Source organism: Lissotriton helveticus, chromosome 2_1 (genome assembly GCF_964261635.1).
Source record: "Lissotriton helveticus chromosome 2_1, aLisHel1.1, whole genome shotgun sequence".
Classification (NCBI taxonomy): domain Eukaryota; kingdom Metazoa; phylum Chordata; class Amphibia; order Caudata; family Salamandridae; genus Lissotriton; species Lissotriton helveticus.
In genome coordinates this window covers 1,879,518,323-1,879,536,679 of record NC_136059.1, presented here as the reverse complement: position 1 = coordinate 1,879,536,679, position 18,357 = coordinate 1,879,518,323, and the positions used below count along the sequence as shown (strand labels likewise).

At 44.0% G+C, this 18,357-nt stretch overlaps 1 protein-coding gene across 8 annotated transcripts in view; it reads right to left on the bottom strand.

Moving 5' to 3' along the window:
* The window catches only part of LOC144818922 (uncharacterized), a 387,843-nt gene that overhangs the window by 76,783 nt on the left and 292,703 nt on the right, over positions 1-18,357 (bottom strand). For 5 of the 8 annotated variants that reach the window (XM_078676809.1, XM_078676803.1, XM_078676805.1 and 2 more), the window contains one exon: positions 6,053-6,171. In XM_078676809.1, coding sequence (XP_078532935.1) covers positions 6,053-6,078 — 26 coding nt within the window. In that variant the 5' untranslated portion in view covers positions 6,079-6,171. Of the gene's footprint in view, positions 1-6,052; positions 6,172-7,799; positions 7,922-18,357 lie in introns of those variants that run through there. The other 3 variants (XM_078676808.1, XM_078676810.1, XM_078676802.1) reach the window with 1 other exon arrangement.

Here is an 18,357-nt window from a genome sequence, read left to right as displayed (position 1 = left end):
GACTGTTACAATTTCCAGCAGAGGAAACAAGAGGCCGGTGAATCCATAGACGATTACGTCGCGGCGTTGAGGAAGTTGGCGGTAACGTGCAAGTACGGGGCCCTACATGATGAGTTCATAAAAGATCAAATAGTAATGCACACCACCAACAAGACGATACAAGACAAATTGTGGGTGAACGGAGAAGCATCTGTTAAGGAAGTGATAGCTATGGTAAAAAAGGCGGAGTTATCGAAACGGTGTGATGACGCGGCCAAGAGAGAAACCGCCCAGAGGACCATGGTGAACAAAGTGGATAACGCAGAGCCATCAGGAAGGAGTAAGGCCACGATGGGAGAAGGAAAAGGACCGAGTAAGTGGATGGGGAAACCTGGACAACCGTGGAAACAGAACAAGGAAAGCAAAACGGCGTGCTACAGGTGCGGAAGCATGACGCATGCAGCCCAAGACAAACGGTGTCCAGCGTTTAGGGCGAAATGCATGTTTTGTGGCATAGTAGGCCACTACGAGAAAGTGTGTCGCCGGAAAATGAAGAGGCCCATGGTGTAGTACGTGGTGCAAGGTCAGCAGGAGGAAGAAGAAGAACGGGAGGAAGAGGACAATGTATTATGTGTGAAAGAACAAGTATTGGGCATTTCAGAATTTTTCGCCGAGCACTCAACAAGTAATGTCTTAATTTCACTAGATTAATAGTAATAAATTTAACAGTTCAATTCAATCCAGTTCACTAAACACCAGGATCTTCGTGACGCTTTCAATCCATCAAACAAGCACAAGGGTTCGAAATTCTTATTATATATACATATATGCTTATGAATTTTTATTACTGATAATTTTCGATATCCTACAATTCATTTATTGATCTATATAATAATATCGTCTAAGATCGAGCCCATTCCAAAATGGCGACGTTAATGTAACTTAGTGAAACTTATAATGGCATTAACAAGCGTAATATTACTTCTTTGCGACTGATTTTCAATTACTTACCCACGCTAAAATACTCTCGTAATTTTAGTCTCTCTGATTGACATATATAAATGTAATTACGTAAAACCGTTTTTGTGTCAGAGAATTGCTATTTAAAATTGCTTCACGAGTCTTTTTAATTTAGCACGTAAAGACCGCCTTACAATGATAATTTGATCAAAACTTTATAACTGGAAGCGACCAAACCTCGTGTATTTAACCAACATGGCGGCCGTTGTGCACGCCAGTCACCCGAACACGGACGGACTGTGCTAGAACCCAAATACGTTGGGCTTATACTTAGATATTGGGTAAGTAATAATATACAAGAACGGCGGTTTGGGCACCTAACAAGGAGGGAGATATTTACACGTTTATTCTTTATTCAGATTATGCTACCCGAAATTACTTTGGATTAACGAACTACTGATTTTGAACCTGCGATTCGTATACTGGAAAATTAACCAGGTAATACGCTTCCCTTTAATTTTAATGATAACTTTACATGGATAGGCAGACGATAATGTTTGTTACTATCGTTATTATACTTTAGCCAGTGACTACTTTAAACTGCAGTAGTGAATGTAAGGTTCCTTTCTCCGTTGGACGTGAGTTGCGGGATCAATGGCTTAAGGCTCCCTTATATCATTTCAGATTTGGTTACTGTCTATGATCTCAACTTCTGATTATCAAGATATACTTTAAAAAAGGTATTTACTAATAGAATCGTTTTGAAATTGGCTTTAAATCTGAGTGTTTTGTTGGATATAATGATGATCACCGGGATTCACGAGGTAGTTATACTTATTTTGTCTCTATATGTCACTTATTGAGGGTTCTTTGTTTTCACGACACTTAGGTGGTGATTATAGTTTAAATGCAAATGATAAATCTACTTTGAACAGATTTTTACATTGTGACTAATTTGGTGTTGATAGTATTTTATTATATATATCTTTATCGTTTTGGCTTGCAGCCCTGACGAAGTTGATTTGGCATTTGATATTGCCACAACGAAACACGTGTTGGCTGCAGCGTGTGTCTTTTGATTTGAAAATAAAAAGGATCAACATTTCGAACCCTTGTGCTTGTTTGATGGATTGAAAGCGTCACGAAGATCCTGGTGTTTAGTGAACTGGATTGAATTGGAACTGTTAAATTTATTACTATTAATCTAGTGAAATTAAGACATTACTTGTTGAGTGCTCGGCGAGAAATTCTGAACTGTTTTCATCCAGAGCCTTCTTTGGTAATCTTGGGGGAGTGAGGTAACCTTCCCTTTCTTGCCTAGAGTACCGGAATTGATTGATGTTCTTGTAAAATTGCCTTAATATTGTGCAGTGCGCCCTCTAGACCTCGTTACCTGTTTCATTGTTTATAAGTATTGGGCATTGACTGTAGGCGGTCCCGCAAGCCACAATGTGATGTGATAATAGGAGGGGTGACTATCAAGATCGTAGCAGATTCGGGATCCCCGTACACCATTGTCCAGAGAGCGGTATGGGACGAAGAGTTCAAGCCCAGCTTGGGCCCAAGACTGGAACCACCTGATATACGACCGGTGTCATACACTGGTGAGCTCATCCCCATGGTCGGATACAGAACCCTAAAATTCGAATTCAGTGGAAGGAGTGCGGTGTGCAAATTATATGTAGCCGAGAAAGGCCCATCAGTCTTAGGATGGAGGGACCAAGGCGATTTAGGGATAAAATTGGATCCAGGTGGAGACATACAAGTGCTGACGACAGCCCCTGAGAACTGGCCGGACAGAGAGAGGATGAAGGACGACTACCCGAAGGTGTTCGGTGGAAAGGTCGGCAAGCTAGAGAAGTTCACACATAAGATAGTACTCAGGGAGAACTCCAAACCAGTATCCTACAAGGTCAGGAACGTACCCCTAGCAGTGAGAGAAGCGGTACAGCAGGAACTGCACAGATTAGAAGAAAATGATATCATTGAGCCAATAGACAGCTCGGAGTGGCTGACGCCCTTGGTGGTAGCGATGAAACCGAATGGCAACGTCCGCCTCTGTGTGGATCTTCGAGAACTGAACAAGTGCCTGGTAGTGGAGAAATTCCTGTTGCCTCGCATTGAAGAAATGCTGGCCAAGACGAAAGGGGTGAAGTGGTTCTCCACCATTGACCTTACTTCCGCATATCACCAGATAGATCTACATCCTACAAGCCAGAAATTGACATCCTTCATAACACCGTTTGGATGCTATAAATTCCGCAGAATGCCCTTTGGCCTTGCCTCAGCAGCCGCGGTGTTCCAGAAACTAATGCACCGCCTTTTCAAGGACATCGAGGGTATCCAGTATTTCCAGGATGACATACTGGTGATGGGGACAGACCGGAAGGATAATGATAAGAAGCTAGACAAAGTGCTTGGAGTTTGGGAGAACAATGGCCTGACAGCAGAGTGGGAGAAATGTAGACTGGGAATGACGTCAGTCACATACTTGGGGCACGAGATAAGAGAACACAGAATCACACCAAAAAGGGCTAATGTGAAAGCAATATGTGATGCTGCAGCTCCAGCCAACAAAGAGGAAGTGAGATCATTCCTAGGGATGGCTGAATATTACAGCAAATGTGTGCAACACTTTGCCACCAAGACGCACCACCTGAGACAACTGATAAGAGAAAAACTGTATTTAAGTGGACAGAGGAGACTCAGAAGGAATTTGAGACTTTAAAGAATGAGATCAGTCAAGCTGTACCACTACAGGGATATGATTCTCTGGGACAGTCGATACTAACAACGAACGCCAGCGAGAAAGGACTAGGAGCAGTTCTCATGCAGGAGAGGAAAGATGGGACGATAGAGACCCTCAGTTTTGCCTCAAGAGCACTATCGCCCACGGAACAGAAATTCAGTGTGATTGAAAAAGAGATGCTGGCGGCAGTGTGGGCCATGGGGAAGTTCTGCCAATTCTTATGGGGGACGAGATTCAAACTAAAGACAGACCACAAACCGTTGGTCAAAGTGCTCACCTCGAGTGGGCATGCGAGTGCCACGCATTGCCAAAATGACATTGAAGCTGCTTGAGTACAGGTATGACGTGGAATACATACTAGGGACACGAAACAAGGTAGCAGACTATCTCAGCAGAGCGTCAGCCATGGAAAGAGCCCCCAACCAGATGGCAGAAAATGAGGAAATGATAGCAGTAATGGAAAATGCCGAACGGGTGAAAAGCAACCAAGAGTGGACCAAAGCATACGAAGAGGACGGTGACATGCGAGAAGTCAAGGAGCGAATAATACATGGATGGCCAGAGAAGAAACATTTGCGAGAGACACTCCGGAAATTCTTTGAAGTCAGAGAGGAATTATCTGTGGGTGACAATTGAATTTTCCTGTACAGAGGCGATAAAATAGTGCCCCGACAAGGTTGGTCCCACGCCTGTTAGAGCTATTACATGAAGGGCATCTTGGGATCGTGAAGACCAAGATGAGGGCAAAACAGATGTACTGGTGGCCGGGAGTGGACATCCAAGTGGAGAGACATGTAAGGGAATGTGACCAATGCCTAGGAGCTGATAACATTCTGAAACCTTTGAGGCCAGCATTGGGGAAGTTTGCCCAACCAAGCAACCCCTGGGAAGAAGTGTCTGTAGACATTCTGGGGCCCGTGCTTGACGACCAAGGAACACCCAAGTATCTGTGTGTCCTCGTGGATAAGTATTTACGAAATGGCCGGAGGTGATCATACAGGAAGAGATGGACACTGAAACCGTGCTTAAGTTCTTAACTTCTGTTTTCCTCAGGGAAGGCATTCCAAGAACCATTCTGAGTGACAATGGACCGCAATTCACCTCAGAGAAGTGGTGCAAGTATGCAGAGAGAAACGGAATTAAAATCAAAAATACCTCTATCTACCATCCATCGAGCAATGGGCAGGTAGAGCGGTTCAATAGGGTCATAATGGGATCCATCCAAGCTGCCATCTCGATAGGTAAATACTGGGAGAAAGAAGTACAAAGCATGTTGTGGGCCTACCACTTTACCCCTACCAGCACAGGGTACAGCCCATTCCAAATCTTGAGAGGAAGACACCCCTTCACCAAGGACAATGTAGCATGGAGAGAAAAGACCATCACCAGCAAGTGGTCCCCTGCAGTGGTGCAGCACAATTTGGAGAAAGCCCAGCGGATATACACTGAGCATTACAACCAACGGAGAAAGGTGAAGGAAACCGCCATTGAGAGAGGAGAATGGGTGAGAGTTAAATTAGCGGTGTTGAAAAGAAAAGGAGACAGCGAGTACAGTCAACACTTCAAGTGAAAGAAGTATACGATAGGGCAGCACTGCTCAGTGATGGGAATATGTGGTCTCAAGATCGCATGGCCAAATGCAACAAGATCCTAAGATGGTCCGCGGAGGACAATGAAAGGACAGTACCTGACCAAGTGCAAAGAGAGGATGAAGGAAACACCCCAGTTGAAGAAGGAGATCAAGGAGTAGAAGATAACGGAGAGGAGTTGGGAGACCAGGGACAGCCAGAGATGAGGAGACAAATGGAAAGGGGGGGTGTGACCCCGAGGAGAGAAGAGCCGGAAGCCAGGAGAGACCAAGAGGGGAGTCCTGCAGAGAATGGCCCTGGGGAAGCCCTCTCCACTCCGGTAAGACGCACACGGGCAGGCAGAGCGGTGGTAAGTCCTGATCGCTTCCGAGACTTTGTAATGGGTGGGAACTATACATCCTGAGAGACTTTTCAAAGACACATTTCTTTGTGAACAAAAAGAGGGAGATATGTAGTGTTGCGCCCGTTCTCACGTGCGCACGTGATGACGTAGCACGCGAGAACGTGGAAAGAGCGTCTGCGCATGAGCATGGGGAAAAGTGAAAGTGTCGGAGACACCGGGCGCTCGGCGCTCTCCCGAGAAGATTTATCTAAATAAATACAGTTCCACCCACATCTGGAGCCTCGTGATTAATTCAGCTGAGGGGTATAATAGCTTCATTACATCAACCTCGTGGAGTCTTCATGCTGTTTTCGCCTAAATATCCTAAAGTTTCCTTTGTGCGTTCGTATATGTTGCAGAACACATAAGATAACAACATTCCCTATTCAGTACCTTTTTCCTTTTCCAGGCGGCTGCATCTTTCTGTGAGAACTTTTATCTTCTCTGTCTCCTGTCTCCCAAGCGAGCGGAAGGATCTGTGCATCATGATGATGGTTCCTCACACGAGCTTCCTTAACAAAATAGCCAGAACAAACTAAGTTACATGGCGGCCATCTTGGACCACGTGCAGTCACTGTTAAGTATCAAAAGCATTCAAGTGCGTCAGAGTCAATTATTTACTTCAAAACTGGGCACGGGTGAACTTAACCAGAATTAACGCACACATTTTCCCAGGTTCAGCTGGGAAAATCCGGGTAACGAGTGAAAAATCATTGGAGAATTTAACAGGATTCTCAACCCCATCCATATTTCTAATTCACATCAGACACTTTTTAATGCAGTAAGTGCACCTTTTGAAATTCAATATAGAAAGATGTATTTCATTCCTCATAATTGATCAAAATGAACGTTTACATTCCACTTCACTTACATCCTCCTGATGTTCTAAACCCAATTGTAAACCCCTTTATTGTAACTGAACTCTCATTGGAAATTAATCACCCATTGAAAAAGAAAATGACAAAAGAGCAACATTTGATAAAAACAAGGGACTGTAACTAGCAGGTCGTATTTGACACAAACCGTCAAAGGCTTATATTTTATTATAGAGAATTCAGAAATACTTGCTTCAATATTCAATGGGAATATGTACGCTTAACATCAAAAGCTGTCAGTTTTGTAAACTATAAATGATCCTGTGACTCACGTTTTAGTAATGAAACTTATGACAACATCAAGATATTCGGATGGGGTGGTAAGTGCAGAGAGAGGAAGGGGTGAGATAAAGAGGTGAGGAAGAGGGGGTGAGACATGGAAAGAACAAAGTAAGAAGGCAGAAGCAAGAGGGGTTTGAAAGCAGGAAAGTGGACAGGCTGGCGGAATAATGAAGGGACACGGATAGCAGAACAAAAGAGATAGGGGCCTATTCACATAGGATTTGGGAGTTAGTAAATCATTACTCCTGTAGCACTGTTTTATATAATCTTTCATGCATTTGCATATTGGCCCTGAAACATCTAAAATGGGAGTAAAATGTCAATATTCAATGGATATTCATATACAATTAGTACGTAAAGGAGACCTGATGACTAATTGAGGCATTATTTATCGCCACAATAAATAACGATGCCATGGGGTATGTTATTTATCGGGTGCGATAAATAACACCTATTATGAGTTTATAAGGAATAACATGCGAAAATTGATGTGTAACACCAAAATCTGCATGATACAGTAAATACTGCATGTTTACTCTTGTTAAATTTCAGCAGATTCGACCAGTTGAAATTTAAGGCATGTTGTGTTATTTAATGTATCCGATAATTATCAATTCACAGACATGTAAGAGTGCGCTAAAGTGTACACCTGTGGGACTATTTCCCATACTCATAAATGCTTTTTTGGATCGGCACCATTGAGTCGGAGAAAGAAAGATGCCCTAAAACAGTAAGACAGCTAGAGAGAAAGGGCTAGAGAGAGATAGAGGGAGAAACAAACAGTGTAATAGAAGTGACAGCGTCCAACTGAGACACAGCCAATTATACAGAGACGTTTGGACCGAGATGGGGAACACTTGCTCACAGAAGAGACCCGTCCTTCGCCATGACACTGTAAAATCCCTCCTACTATTCATGCCTAAAACCTTCTAACAGCATTTAACTCCGAGTGTTTAATGTGTAAATTATAAAAAGCTACTTACATGTGTGAGGAATCAGCTCTTCGGCGCCTTTCCCTCCTGCTGAGATAACACAGTGGAAAGTCCTCGAAACAACTCTCGACCCCGCAGATGACTTGGCACAACTTTTTAAAGGTGTATAAGGTCTTTTTTATTAACTGCTGCACGATATACACAAACACATACCGATTCAGCGCCTATGCAAGTCTGGTCTAGTTATGTAACCTCAGTGGCGTCTACGGTGCATGCATACCCCCGCGTGCCCTGCAGGGGTGCATACTTCACGAGCACACACACCTCACAGCCTGCAAGCGCGTGAGCCAATCACAGCGCTGGCCTCGGGAGCTAAGCTCAGCTCCCACATGGGTGACAAAATCATGGACAGCTGGCAGGAATGGACTAGAATCTAAAAGCAGCCCTGGAGAATATTTTATTCCAGCCCCATATTTCACGTACACAAGCAACACGCACAGCCCCCTTCCACGGGCTTGGGAGGGCTCACCTGCCACGATGGGGCTTATTTACAAGATCCTTGCGCCGCCACTTTTTCCCATGGTAAAAGTGACGCAACAGAGACGCAAGGGGCTTTTAAATAAGCCCCGATATTTTTTTAAATAGACCAACGGATTAATTGTACAGCACAATTGTCCAGAATAATGGGCCAAAAAATCTGCTATTTACTAAGCATCTCTGAAGATAAACTCATGAAATATTCCAGCAGCATGTTTTTGCAGCAGGAAATAATTGATGAGCACCTTAGGGTTATGTATGCTGCACCGTCAGGGGTGCTATCATGCTATGGGGCTGGTTGGGCCGGAGATCTGTCAGTCTATACGGCCCAAAGATAAACCCGTACGCTCCAAACTATCAGGGCTTTTCCCAGTGTCCATTACTGCCAGTCCAGCCCTGGCCGCTGGCTTGAAGGGAATGCCTGGACCAGAGTTCATGCAGAAGGACCTAATCCGTTTCACTGTTGCTCAGAGTGGCAGCTGGTGATCTTTGAAGTGGTGGGGTGTAAGTACCTGCCTCTCCGTGCACCGTGAGTGGGACAAAGTGAGCATCTCAGGTTCCTCTGACATTCAAAGTTCCCCCAAGGAGGCTGAAAGAGGGGTGTTCTGCCAAGAACATGTTGAAATAAGAATTGTCCGAGTCAGCAGGCCTCGCTATTTTTAATTTTAAAGTAATTCTTCTCTGGTTGGCAAGTTTCTGTATATGGTCGGGTGGAAGGGTGAATTGGTGAATGTGATAATAAACCAGTGGTTGTGAGTGAGTGAATGAATAAACTAGTAAGTGTATGGGTAAATCTAGAAAGAGTTCATGGGGGTAGATGAATAGTTGAATAAGGGGGTGCATTGATGGATGGACAGCTTGATGAGTACATTAATGAAATAATCAGTGAGTGTATACATATATGTATATAAGTTTCAACATTCGTACAGGCTCAGGCCTCAGGAAGCAGCTATAATAGTATTATAATATCCTAGAATTACCAGCATCACGCCAGAGCCAGCGTTACACCAAAAGTGGGCACAATCATGCCAAGATTACCCACATAAGTTAAGAATTACCATTAACACAATTATGTATGTTAAGATTTGTCATGTTATTTAATAATCCCAGCAAACCCATCCAATACGATCTTGGACGCAGATCTATCAAAGATCTTATAACTCTGCGTCCGCTTCTTTATTGGGCCCGCCTGTGGCGTACACCAGAGCTAAAGAGTTACGCAGACGGCCTTAAAGAAGTCATGAACTTGCAGGGGTCTCACAAAATTGTTTGGCTTTCCAAAGTGAAGGAGCTCCTAATGGCCATTGGCCTGTGGGTTATATGGGAATCCGGTGCTTTAATATCTAAACTGGAGGTCAAGCGGGCAAACTGGTTGTGGGTCGATGCCCAAGAATCTAGAGCGGATAATCTAGGTAGACTCACACACGAGTTTCGTCTGCACAAGACAGTACCCTTGCTCGAACCCTATATGGACTTCATTAGAAAACCCAAAGATAGGGCCTTATATATTCAGTTTAGAATGGGAACTCTATCAGTCCGTGAACGCACCTCTAAATGGGAACCCCCCCATCAGACATCTGGCACCTGCCCACACTGCAGCGCTGAACTGGAAACCATCGCACATGTCTTTTTTGTCTGCAGTGCCAATAATAAGCCTAGATCCAAATGGCTAAAACCAGTCTGTCGCCTACTTGAGACCAGAGGCTATGCTCCAGCGTTAAGAATCTTACAATAAGATCCCAACACGGTACTGGCCTGTGGGGTAGCAAAATTCCTTAGCTGGGCGTAGGTGATTAGATTCAAAGCTATGTGATGAATTTTTCTCTGGCAATCCCCTGTTATTTTTTTCCTAACTATCCCAAAGCTGTAAATTGTTTAATGCTGTGTTATCTTGTCTTTTAATTATTTATTAAGTGTTTTAATTAATAACATGAATTGTATTTTTATTGTTCTGTGCTTTTAAGATATTTCAATATCGAATAAAGCTTTGATGATAATAATAATCCTTAACACATGCTCAGATTTGCAAGATCATGGATTACTCCCAATTGCATATTTACATTTATCCTATTATTTCACAATCATTAGTTCATGTTTGAATTTGGCCAATAGATCAGAAATCCGGGGTCCATCCCTTATACACTCAACATGTTATAGCGTGTTCAGATCGGCATGCAGCAGTCTAGAGTGTCAGAGTGGATTTGCACCATTATTTAGAAGACTTGACTACATGGGTACATTTGCTTCTTCTCCCAGCACATGTTTAGATTTTCACTATAATTCATGAAGGTTTGAACTGTCCCCATCACACACTAATCTTCCATAAATGTTCAGATTTACACCATCCATCATTCAGTAAAAATACCACATTCCATTTGAAAACATGGAAAAAAGGCACATTTGGATTCCTATAGCGCGATTTGATGAGTTGGACTCCCTGATCACAGCATTGATCTGGGTGTCAGGCGAAAAGAGAGTGGCCTTGTCCATGTTAAAATGCATGACACTTGACAGGGACCTGGCAGTGTCCCAGACTGTGAGACCTATTATTTGGCAGGGCAGCTGCATTGGTAGACACAATGGCTTGCGGGCAGACAGACACAGGACCGCATAGTGGGGCCTTTTGTCCCAGAACTGGTGTGCGGACGAGGGTATTATCGAAGGCCGACCGACCGTCCTGTAATGGATGCCACCAGGGAGCTCCAAGTAATGCGACGCTGATGGAACAGATGTCTCCAGGAGACACGCAGCCAATTTCCATACTCACCTGACCTGTCCATGCCCATGCTGAAAGTGCTACCCCACAGTGGAGGGGGTGGAGGAATGGGTAGCTGCAGGAGTGACGAAAGTTGGGAATCTATTCAAAGAGGGGGAGCTTCTCCCCTTTGACGACTTCTGCTCAGAATTCGACCTCCCTCAGGGCCATCTTTTGCTCCACATGGTGCCATCACTGGAAGGTACATCAGAACCAAGAAACCATAAAGCTTGCTAATATATTAGTCTATCCGGGAGCACGGTTAAAGCTGTCACATGCCTCTACAGAACAATGCGGGGGGACATGCTTCAGCCACTGGCTACTCTGAGGGTAAGTTGAGAAGAAGAGGATCTAGGAATCCCCATAGCAATAGAAACTGGGGGCCTTATTTATGAAGGCATTGCGCCGCAGGTGCGTCACTTTTAACATGGGAAAAAGTGACGCACCGGTGGCGCAAGGCTTTCATAAATAAGGCCCCGGGTGAATATACTCGAGAGAGCACCCAAGGTGACTAGAAATGCCGGATTTAAATTGATTAATTTCTACATATTGCATAGGGCGTACCTTACCCCTGGGTGGATTAATAAATTCTTTCACACAGTAGATGCAGCTTGCCCGCGTTGTGGGGGGGTTGGAGCAGAAATCCTACACAAGCTCTAGATTTTCCATGTGTTGAACAGCTAATTGGAGGCGATAACTAAGGTGGTTGTTGAAGTGACAGAAAAGGTAATTTCCTGCTCCACAGCCCATTGTCTGCTGAGCTGGATCCCCCATACATCCAAGATGTAGATTACCAGTAAATGTCAAGATGTAACCTTTCTTTTAGTAAAAAGGGGAATTACGAGTCACTGGAAGGCCAGGGGGACCCGAGTAACTGCATGGAGGAGGGAGTTGTTTAGGTGGGCGGGATGCGAAGGGGGAGTACTGTTAAGAGAAGCTAGAAGAGGGATCGGTTCACTGAAGGTAGTTAGGGCCTGAGAGATGCTAGTTGACAGCATGAAGGACCCAGAATTCTGCTCATTTGAACCCTCACCTGTGGGAACACCTGCACCTGTGAGTCCATAACAGTTACAGTCCCTCAGTGAATGCCTTGAGGGGTACATACACCCTCTGCTCTGATATGAGGGGCAGCCCATAGATCTCTTTCGGGATCTTCACATTGTCTTCAGGCCGACTGAACAAGAGATACTGGCATAGCAATTGGAGCGCATTCAGATGCAACTCATGGGAGGAGGGGGAGGTTACAGTTACTGCAGGTTGAATGGTGGAGCACTGGACTTTCGATAATCATAATGAGTATGGACTACTATGATCATCTATTGAGAAAGGTTGATGGGATGTATAATACCATGTGTTGTGAAACCTCATAAACTTAATAAAATGTGTTTGCAAAACAAATAAGATGAGTAGAAAAGGTGCAGTACCTTCAGTTGTTACTGGAGCTTTCTCTAAAGTAAACAGAAGAGGTGCAGTACATTAGGCCCTGACTGGACCTAATCAAGGTATTTAAAAACACTTTTAAATAAGAAATAAATTACCAAAATGTTAACATGTGAAATAGGAGTCTTCTCAAACTGTGACCAGTTTTTCTACATGTCCCTTAATATGCGATCAACATATTTGGGTGGTGCAAAACATCAAGGGATGCTGTACCACGGTGGCATGGAAAAGTGTAACATCTTGTTCATATAAATCTGTCATTTTTCAGTCTAGTGTACTTGTGAAAAATTGACATGTCAAGAAAACAACAAAAGAACAAATGTGTGAGAACCCATGTTCAGAGGGCCACAAGGCAAGCAGGAGCTACTGAGCCGAGCTGTGGTGGCTGAGGTCTTTTACTCCTAATGTCCCAGGGCCCGACCTACTATGTGTACTGAGCAAGTGGGCCTAGTACCCCATCAGCACTTGACTTGTAGTAGTGCAAGTCGAGCAGCCAATGGCTTCGGGGAGGGGGGGTGGAGGGGAGTTGAATACAGGGAGTAAAAACAGGCTCACAACTTAAAATATGTATAGCAGCAATAAATTATTGTTCAGTCATATACTTGCTTTTATGAAAAATAAGTATTTTATTTTCCTGCTATCAACACAAAGGAAAATACAACATTCACAAACAACATCCACAGTTCCCTGAGGTCAGGGCCATAGTGTTTCTTTAGGCTGGTTCCTAAATCCCAATCCCTCCTTGCTCTAGTGATAGTGGTTATTCCCCCATTCACTATAGGCGACATTCAGGTGAAGCTTCACTAGAAGTCTGAGTCGCAGGAGTCCCACTCTGACTCTGCATTTGAAGTCAAAAGTGTTCCAGCTCCAAAGCGCCATATGGCAAGCAAGTTCCATCAGAGCTGACTGGCTCCAAATCAGTCTTACACGCACCTGCAGGACTGGAGTGACTGAAGTCTCTGAGCGCACACCCTCTGTGGCACAGGAGCTGCAGCGGCTGTCTCTAGCAAGATCTATGCATGCACCCTAAGCGGGTTGTGCTCAGTGGTCCTCAGGTTCCTGACACACGGTTGCACAGCCACAGGAACTGGAGCTTCTTTGTGTCTCCTCCTAATTTGTAAGTTCTTGGGTCTTTCCCATGGTGAGTGGGGGGTGGGGGGGAGCAGTGTGAAGGTCCCAACACTGGTGGTCAGTCACGGTGCAGGTCTGTAGAGATTCCCACAATGGCCTCCCTCCTCCGTTAAAGATCCAAACCAGGTCATACTTCTTGCTTTGGCCAAATGACCCCTTCTGGCTTACAGGGTCACACTTTCTGCACACGGGCTCGGACCCTACTGGCAGAGTAGATTTCCGTAAGGCACCTCCTCCTGGCATACAGGGTCACCAGCTTACCACCACACGAGGTCTACAGCTCTCTCAGCACTGCAATCTCTTTTCAAAGCAGCCCCTCCTGGCGTACAGGGTTGCTGACTTTCCACTGCACACTGGAGACGGCCCACTTCATATGGCAATCTCTTCAACACAGCCCCTCCTGGCATAAGGGGTCACCGAATCCTCACTGAACATGGGCAATTACCCATTCGGCACAGCAATGATCGTGGCTAACATTACTGTGGCCCTCCTCTTGCATACGAGAGTCACCAACTTTCCCTGCATATGGGCAACAAGCAGATCAGTGCAGCAGTCATCTTATCACACCTCACTAAGAGAATTCACTGGGCAGGATTCTTCACTGAACCTCGCTCCCTCCAAGGCTCTCTTCTTCCTCACAGGGCACACTGGTCTTTGCAAACTGGCAGGCACTGCAGATCCAGGCTTCAGGGCAGGTGGCCTTGGATTCCTTGGTGATGTCCTCTCACCCAGCTGGAAGACTAGCAGGTATTGACCACCTGGTCATAGCCAGGAGTGTTCTGCTCCTTGCTCAGTTGGCTGCTTATCAGTTGACAATTTTTGGGGTCTCAAGCTTCCCTTCTTATAGACAATTTCCAGACACTTAGGGCCTGATTGCGAGTTTGGCGGACAAGTTACTTCATCACAAATGTTACAGATATCCAATCCACCTTATTACAAGTTCCATTATGTTCCATTTGATATAATGGATCTTGTAATACGGCGAGTGATCAGTCTTTCAAGAATATTTTGGGAGCCTGTTTCTTTTTCAAGTGCCCTCTCTTCTGACCCCTCTTCTCTAGAAGGCAGTCTATCACAGACAGAGTGACTCTGAAGCTGATAGCCCCACAATACAGGCCATGGTAGTGACTAGGAGTTACTAGGAGTGACTAGGAGTTCACACATGGATGTAAGCCAGAGTGATATGTGTATCAAAAGGTTAGCCCAAGGTCTCAGCCCTACTCTTTGAGATTCTCTTGTCAGCCCCATCTCTGTTCTCAGATGTGCCCAGACCCCTTTCTCGTAACAAAGAGCACCCTTTGAATTGTCTGAAAGGAGCTTGGCTCTTCCTCTCTCCAGTGTAACCCACTCAGTTTGCAGGAATGCAGCAATACACAAATCTGGCTGGAGGGCTTCCTCTACCTCCTTATGTTGCACCATGCAGCCCTGGCTCTACCAAAATGGAACCCAAAGTCAGCTATTTTCTGTACCATTCACAGGCACACATACACCCAGCACATGTATACTGCATACAGACACTGCACTACATCCTTAATGTATTGTACAACTCACAGGCTCACATACACCCAGCACATACATGTACTATAGTTATAATGCACATCATTACATTCTTCACATATTGTATCACTCACAGGCACACATACACCTATCACATGCATATAATATTCACACACTGCACAGTACTGCATTAACCTGTATTGTACCATTCACAGGCACACATCCATCCATCACATGTACACCACACATGCACTGCACAGCACTACACACTACAGAGAAGCAGAACTTTAAAAAAGGCGAGTGAGCCTGTAACTTCACTCCAGTGACACATGTAAAAAGGACCTCTTTACTCCTACTAGTCACTACATGGTGTGCTGCCACCACTGCACTGGTAAAGTAGCAGCCTTTCACCACTATAAGGGTAGCGCTTTGGGTGCCCACCCCTGTTCAGCAAAACCGCAATTCCAGACACAGGCCTAAGTCATGGTGCATATACACGTTCTATGTTTACCTATGACAACAAATATAACATTGGGAATCCAGGCATGAGTACAGTTTTTCTGGTATATGCCACTTTTTTAATTCAGTGGCAGAGCAATTTATGTCCTTTTTCCCACTTTCTGGCATTGAAAGGTACCCAGGCTTTGTGAATAACTTTAAAGAACCATCAGAAGCGATCTAAAATATTGTACAATTTGGGCTCTGCAAGAAAGCAATTTTTTTCCTAAAAACGACATTCACAAAAGTGTTTTTTTGTGCTATCATTGCCCTCTTCCCAGCATTCAAAAGCAGGCAAAGGATTTTTAAGCAGCTTTTCTATGTGGTGGTCAATATTTCCAAATGTTATGGTTTATTATACCTAATTGTATTTATGGGGGAATTCTGTGAAATTCATGGGTAAACCTGTAAAGCTTTACATTTTCATAAAGTAGACAAAATTCCAATTCCTAAATTTATCAAGGAATTATTTGTATACCTGGCTCAAGTCTTTTCCGACAAAACTGACCATTGAAATAGAACTAATGATTACAAATGTGAAAAAAGAGAAAGGTGTCAAGGCCTTCATCTGTAAACCTTTGCATTAAAGGGTGATGTACAAAAGTATTACTGTTACATCTGCCAAACTCTTCTGGTTGCAGAAAATTATTCTATTTGTAGTTTGTCCAAAAGTCAGCGATGTTCAGAGCCAACAATCAAGCTATCATTTTTCATTGTGTATTGACCATGCATCATTTGGGTCTTTTGGAAATCCATGCACTTCTGAAATGTGCTCGAGAATATGAATTTAGGGAGAGTGTTTAATCAAATCACCCCTAATTCTGGATTACCCATAATGTCAAGTAATTTTGAGGGAATTTTTCTAAAAAGTAAATTTTATGGGCATCTATTTACTGTGGGAAGCAAAACATATGGGGGAATTTAATAGACAACAGCAGCAAGAACAGAAAGCTTGTATTTTTGTTTCGTAGCTTGCTACTTGTTTGGGCCTTTGGTTGAAGGGCATACAATGCAACCTGCCAATCCCAGCCCTCTCTGAAAACTACAGAACCTTGGAGGTTCAGGGTGTAGACCCCACTGTTTTTCTTACCCAGAATGTCCTGCAAACACCAACCTGGGATGGGAGAACAAATGTCCTCCCATTACAGTGATGGAAATTTCTAGCCTGACAAGTACTACCGCCCTCCCATTCAAAGTTCCCACACTTCACCTGATAAAAGCCGTTCCCTACATGTGTAGATGGGCTTAACACCTGGGACAAAAAAGGTCCATAGCTAAATCATGAAAAAGGTGCAAATTTGCTGTGGAAAAATATTGTATTTTGGGATTTGAATAGCTGCAGTATTTGAGCACATGATCAGTGGGAACCCAGGGAGACATACCAAGCCCAGACATTTCGGAAACCTAGAATCCCCAGGTACTCAGAAGTAAGTGGCTTGTGTAGATAGTGCCACTTTGTCTTACATACAATGCCCTGCCAACTGAACATTAAAAAAATGAATTCTGTGAATTTGTGGAGAATGGTAAAAGTCTTACCACCCAACATTTTTACACTACTTATGATAAAAAGATTACCCCACATGTCTGGGTAGGCCTATTGCCTGGGGTAGGAAAGCCAAAAACACAACCATGGGAAGGTCATTTAATTTTCTTCATAGAAGCTTATTTTTTAGAATGCCAAAAGCTGCTGTGTTTGGACCAGTGATCAGTGGGTACTCAGAGAAAAATAGCAAACTCTGACATTTTTGAAAATGTAAAACTTTGGTTATAAAAACATAACTTCCTTGATTTCTGTTAGGGAAGGCTCTAGAATTGGTAGGGAATTGCAAAAAGTAATTTCACCCTGCATTTCCAATGCTCTCCCAATAAAGAAGACTACTCCAACGGTATGGGTAAGCTTATCACTCAGGACAGGAAAGGTCTAAAACATGACCATGGGAAAGGCATCACATTTGCTTTGAAAAGGTATGTGATTTGTGTTATGACTGCTGAGTTATTTCCACATCCACATCCAGAGCACGATAAGTAGTGCTATGGACATGATGATCATGTCCAGATCATCCAAGAATTTCATTCCATCATTATCCAATGTAATGCAGTAAACAGGGATTTAAATTTAAAGAAAACATTACTATAACAAAAGTTATGTTATGTTATTTTAATTTATAGCGCGCACAGATACTCACGAATGTCCTGGCCCGATGCCTAACAAAAAAAGGGTGAGAAAGTCTGTTTATGCGAAAAGATGTGTTTTCAAGTTTTTCTTAAAAATTGCGGGGTCTTGAATGTTACGTAAGGCAAGGAGTAGTGCATTCCAAGCAACAGCAGCCTTCCTTGCCAGTAAACTGCCCCCTAGCCTCTGGTATTGGAATTGTGGAGAACCTGAACAAGGCAAAGGGAGGAAGAGCGGAGCTGTCTAGAAGGTACATAGAAAGAAGTTAGGATGGGACGAGACCATGCAAAGCTCAGTGGGCCAAAACCAGTAATTTGAACTTCACCCGTTCTGCCACGGGCAGCCAATGCAGAGATCGCAGATGATAACGCATGCTGGTCCTGGCGGAGATGCCCAAAAGAAGTCTGGCTGCCGCGTTTTGGACCACCTGATGCTTTTTCAACAAATATCCCGGAATGCCCATTTAAAGAGCATTGGCATAATCTAGCCGGGTCAAAATAATTGCACAGGTGACCATTTCTCTTGCTGCCTGGGGAAGGAGAGAAAAAACTTCCTCAGAGTCTTGAGAAGACCAAATC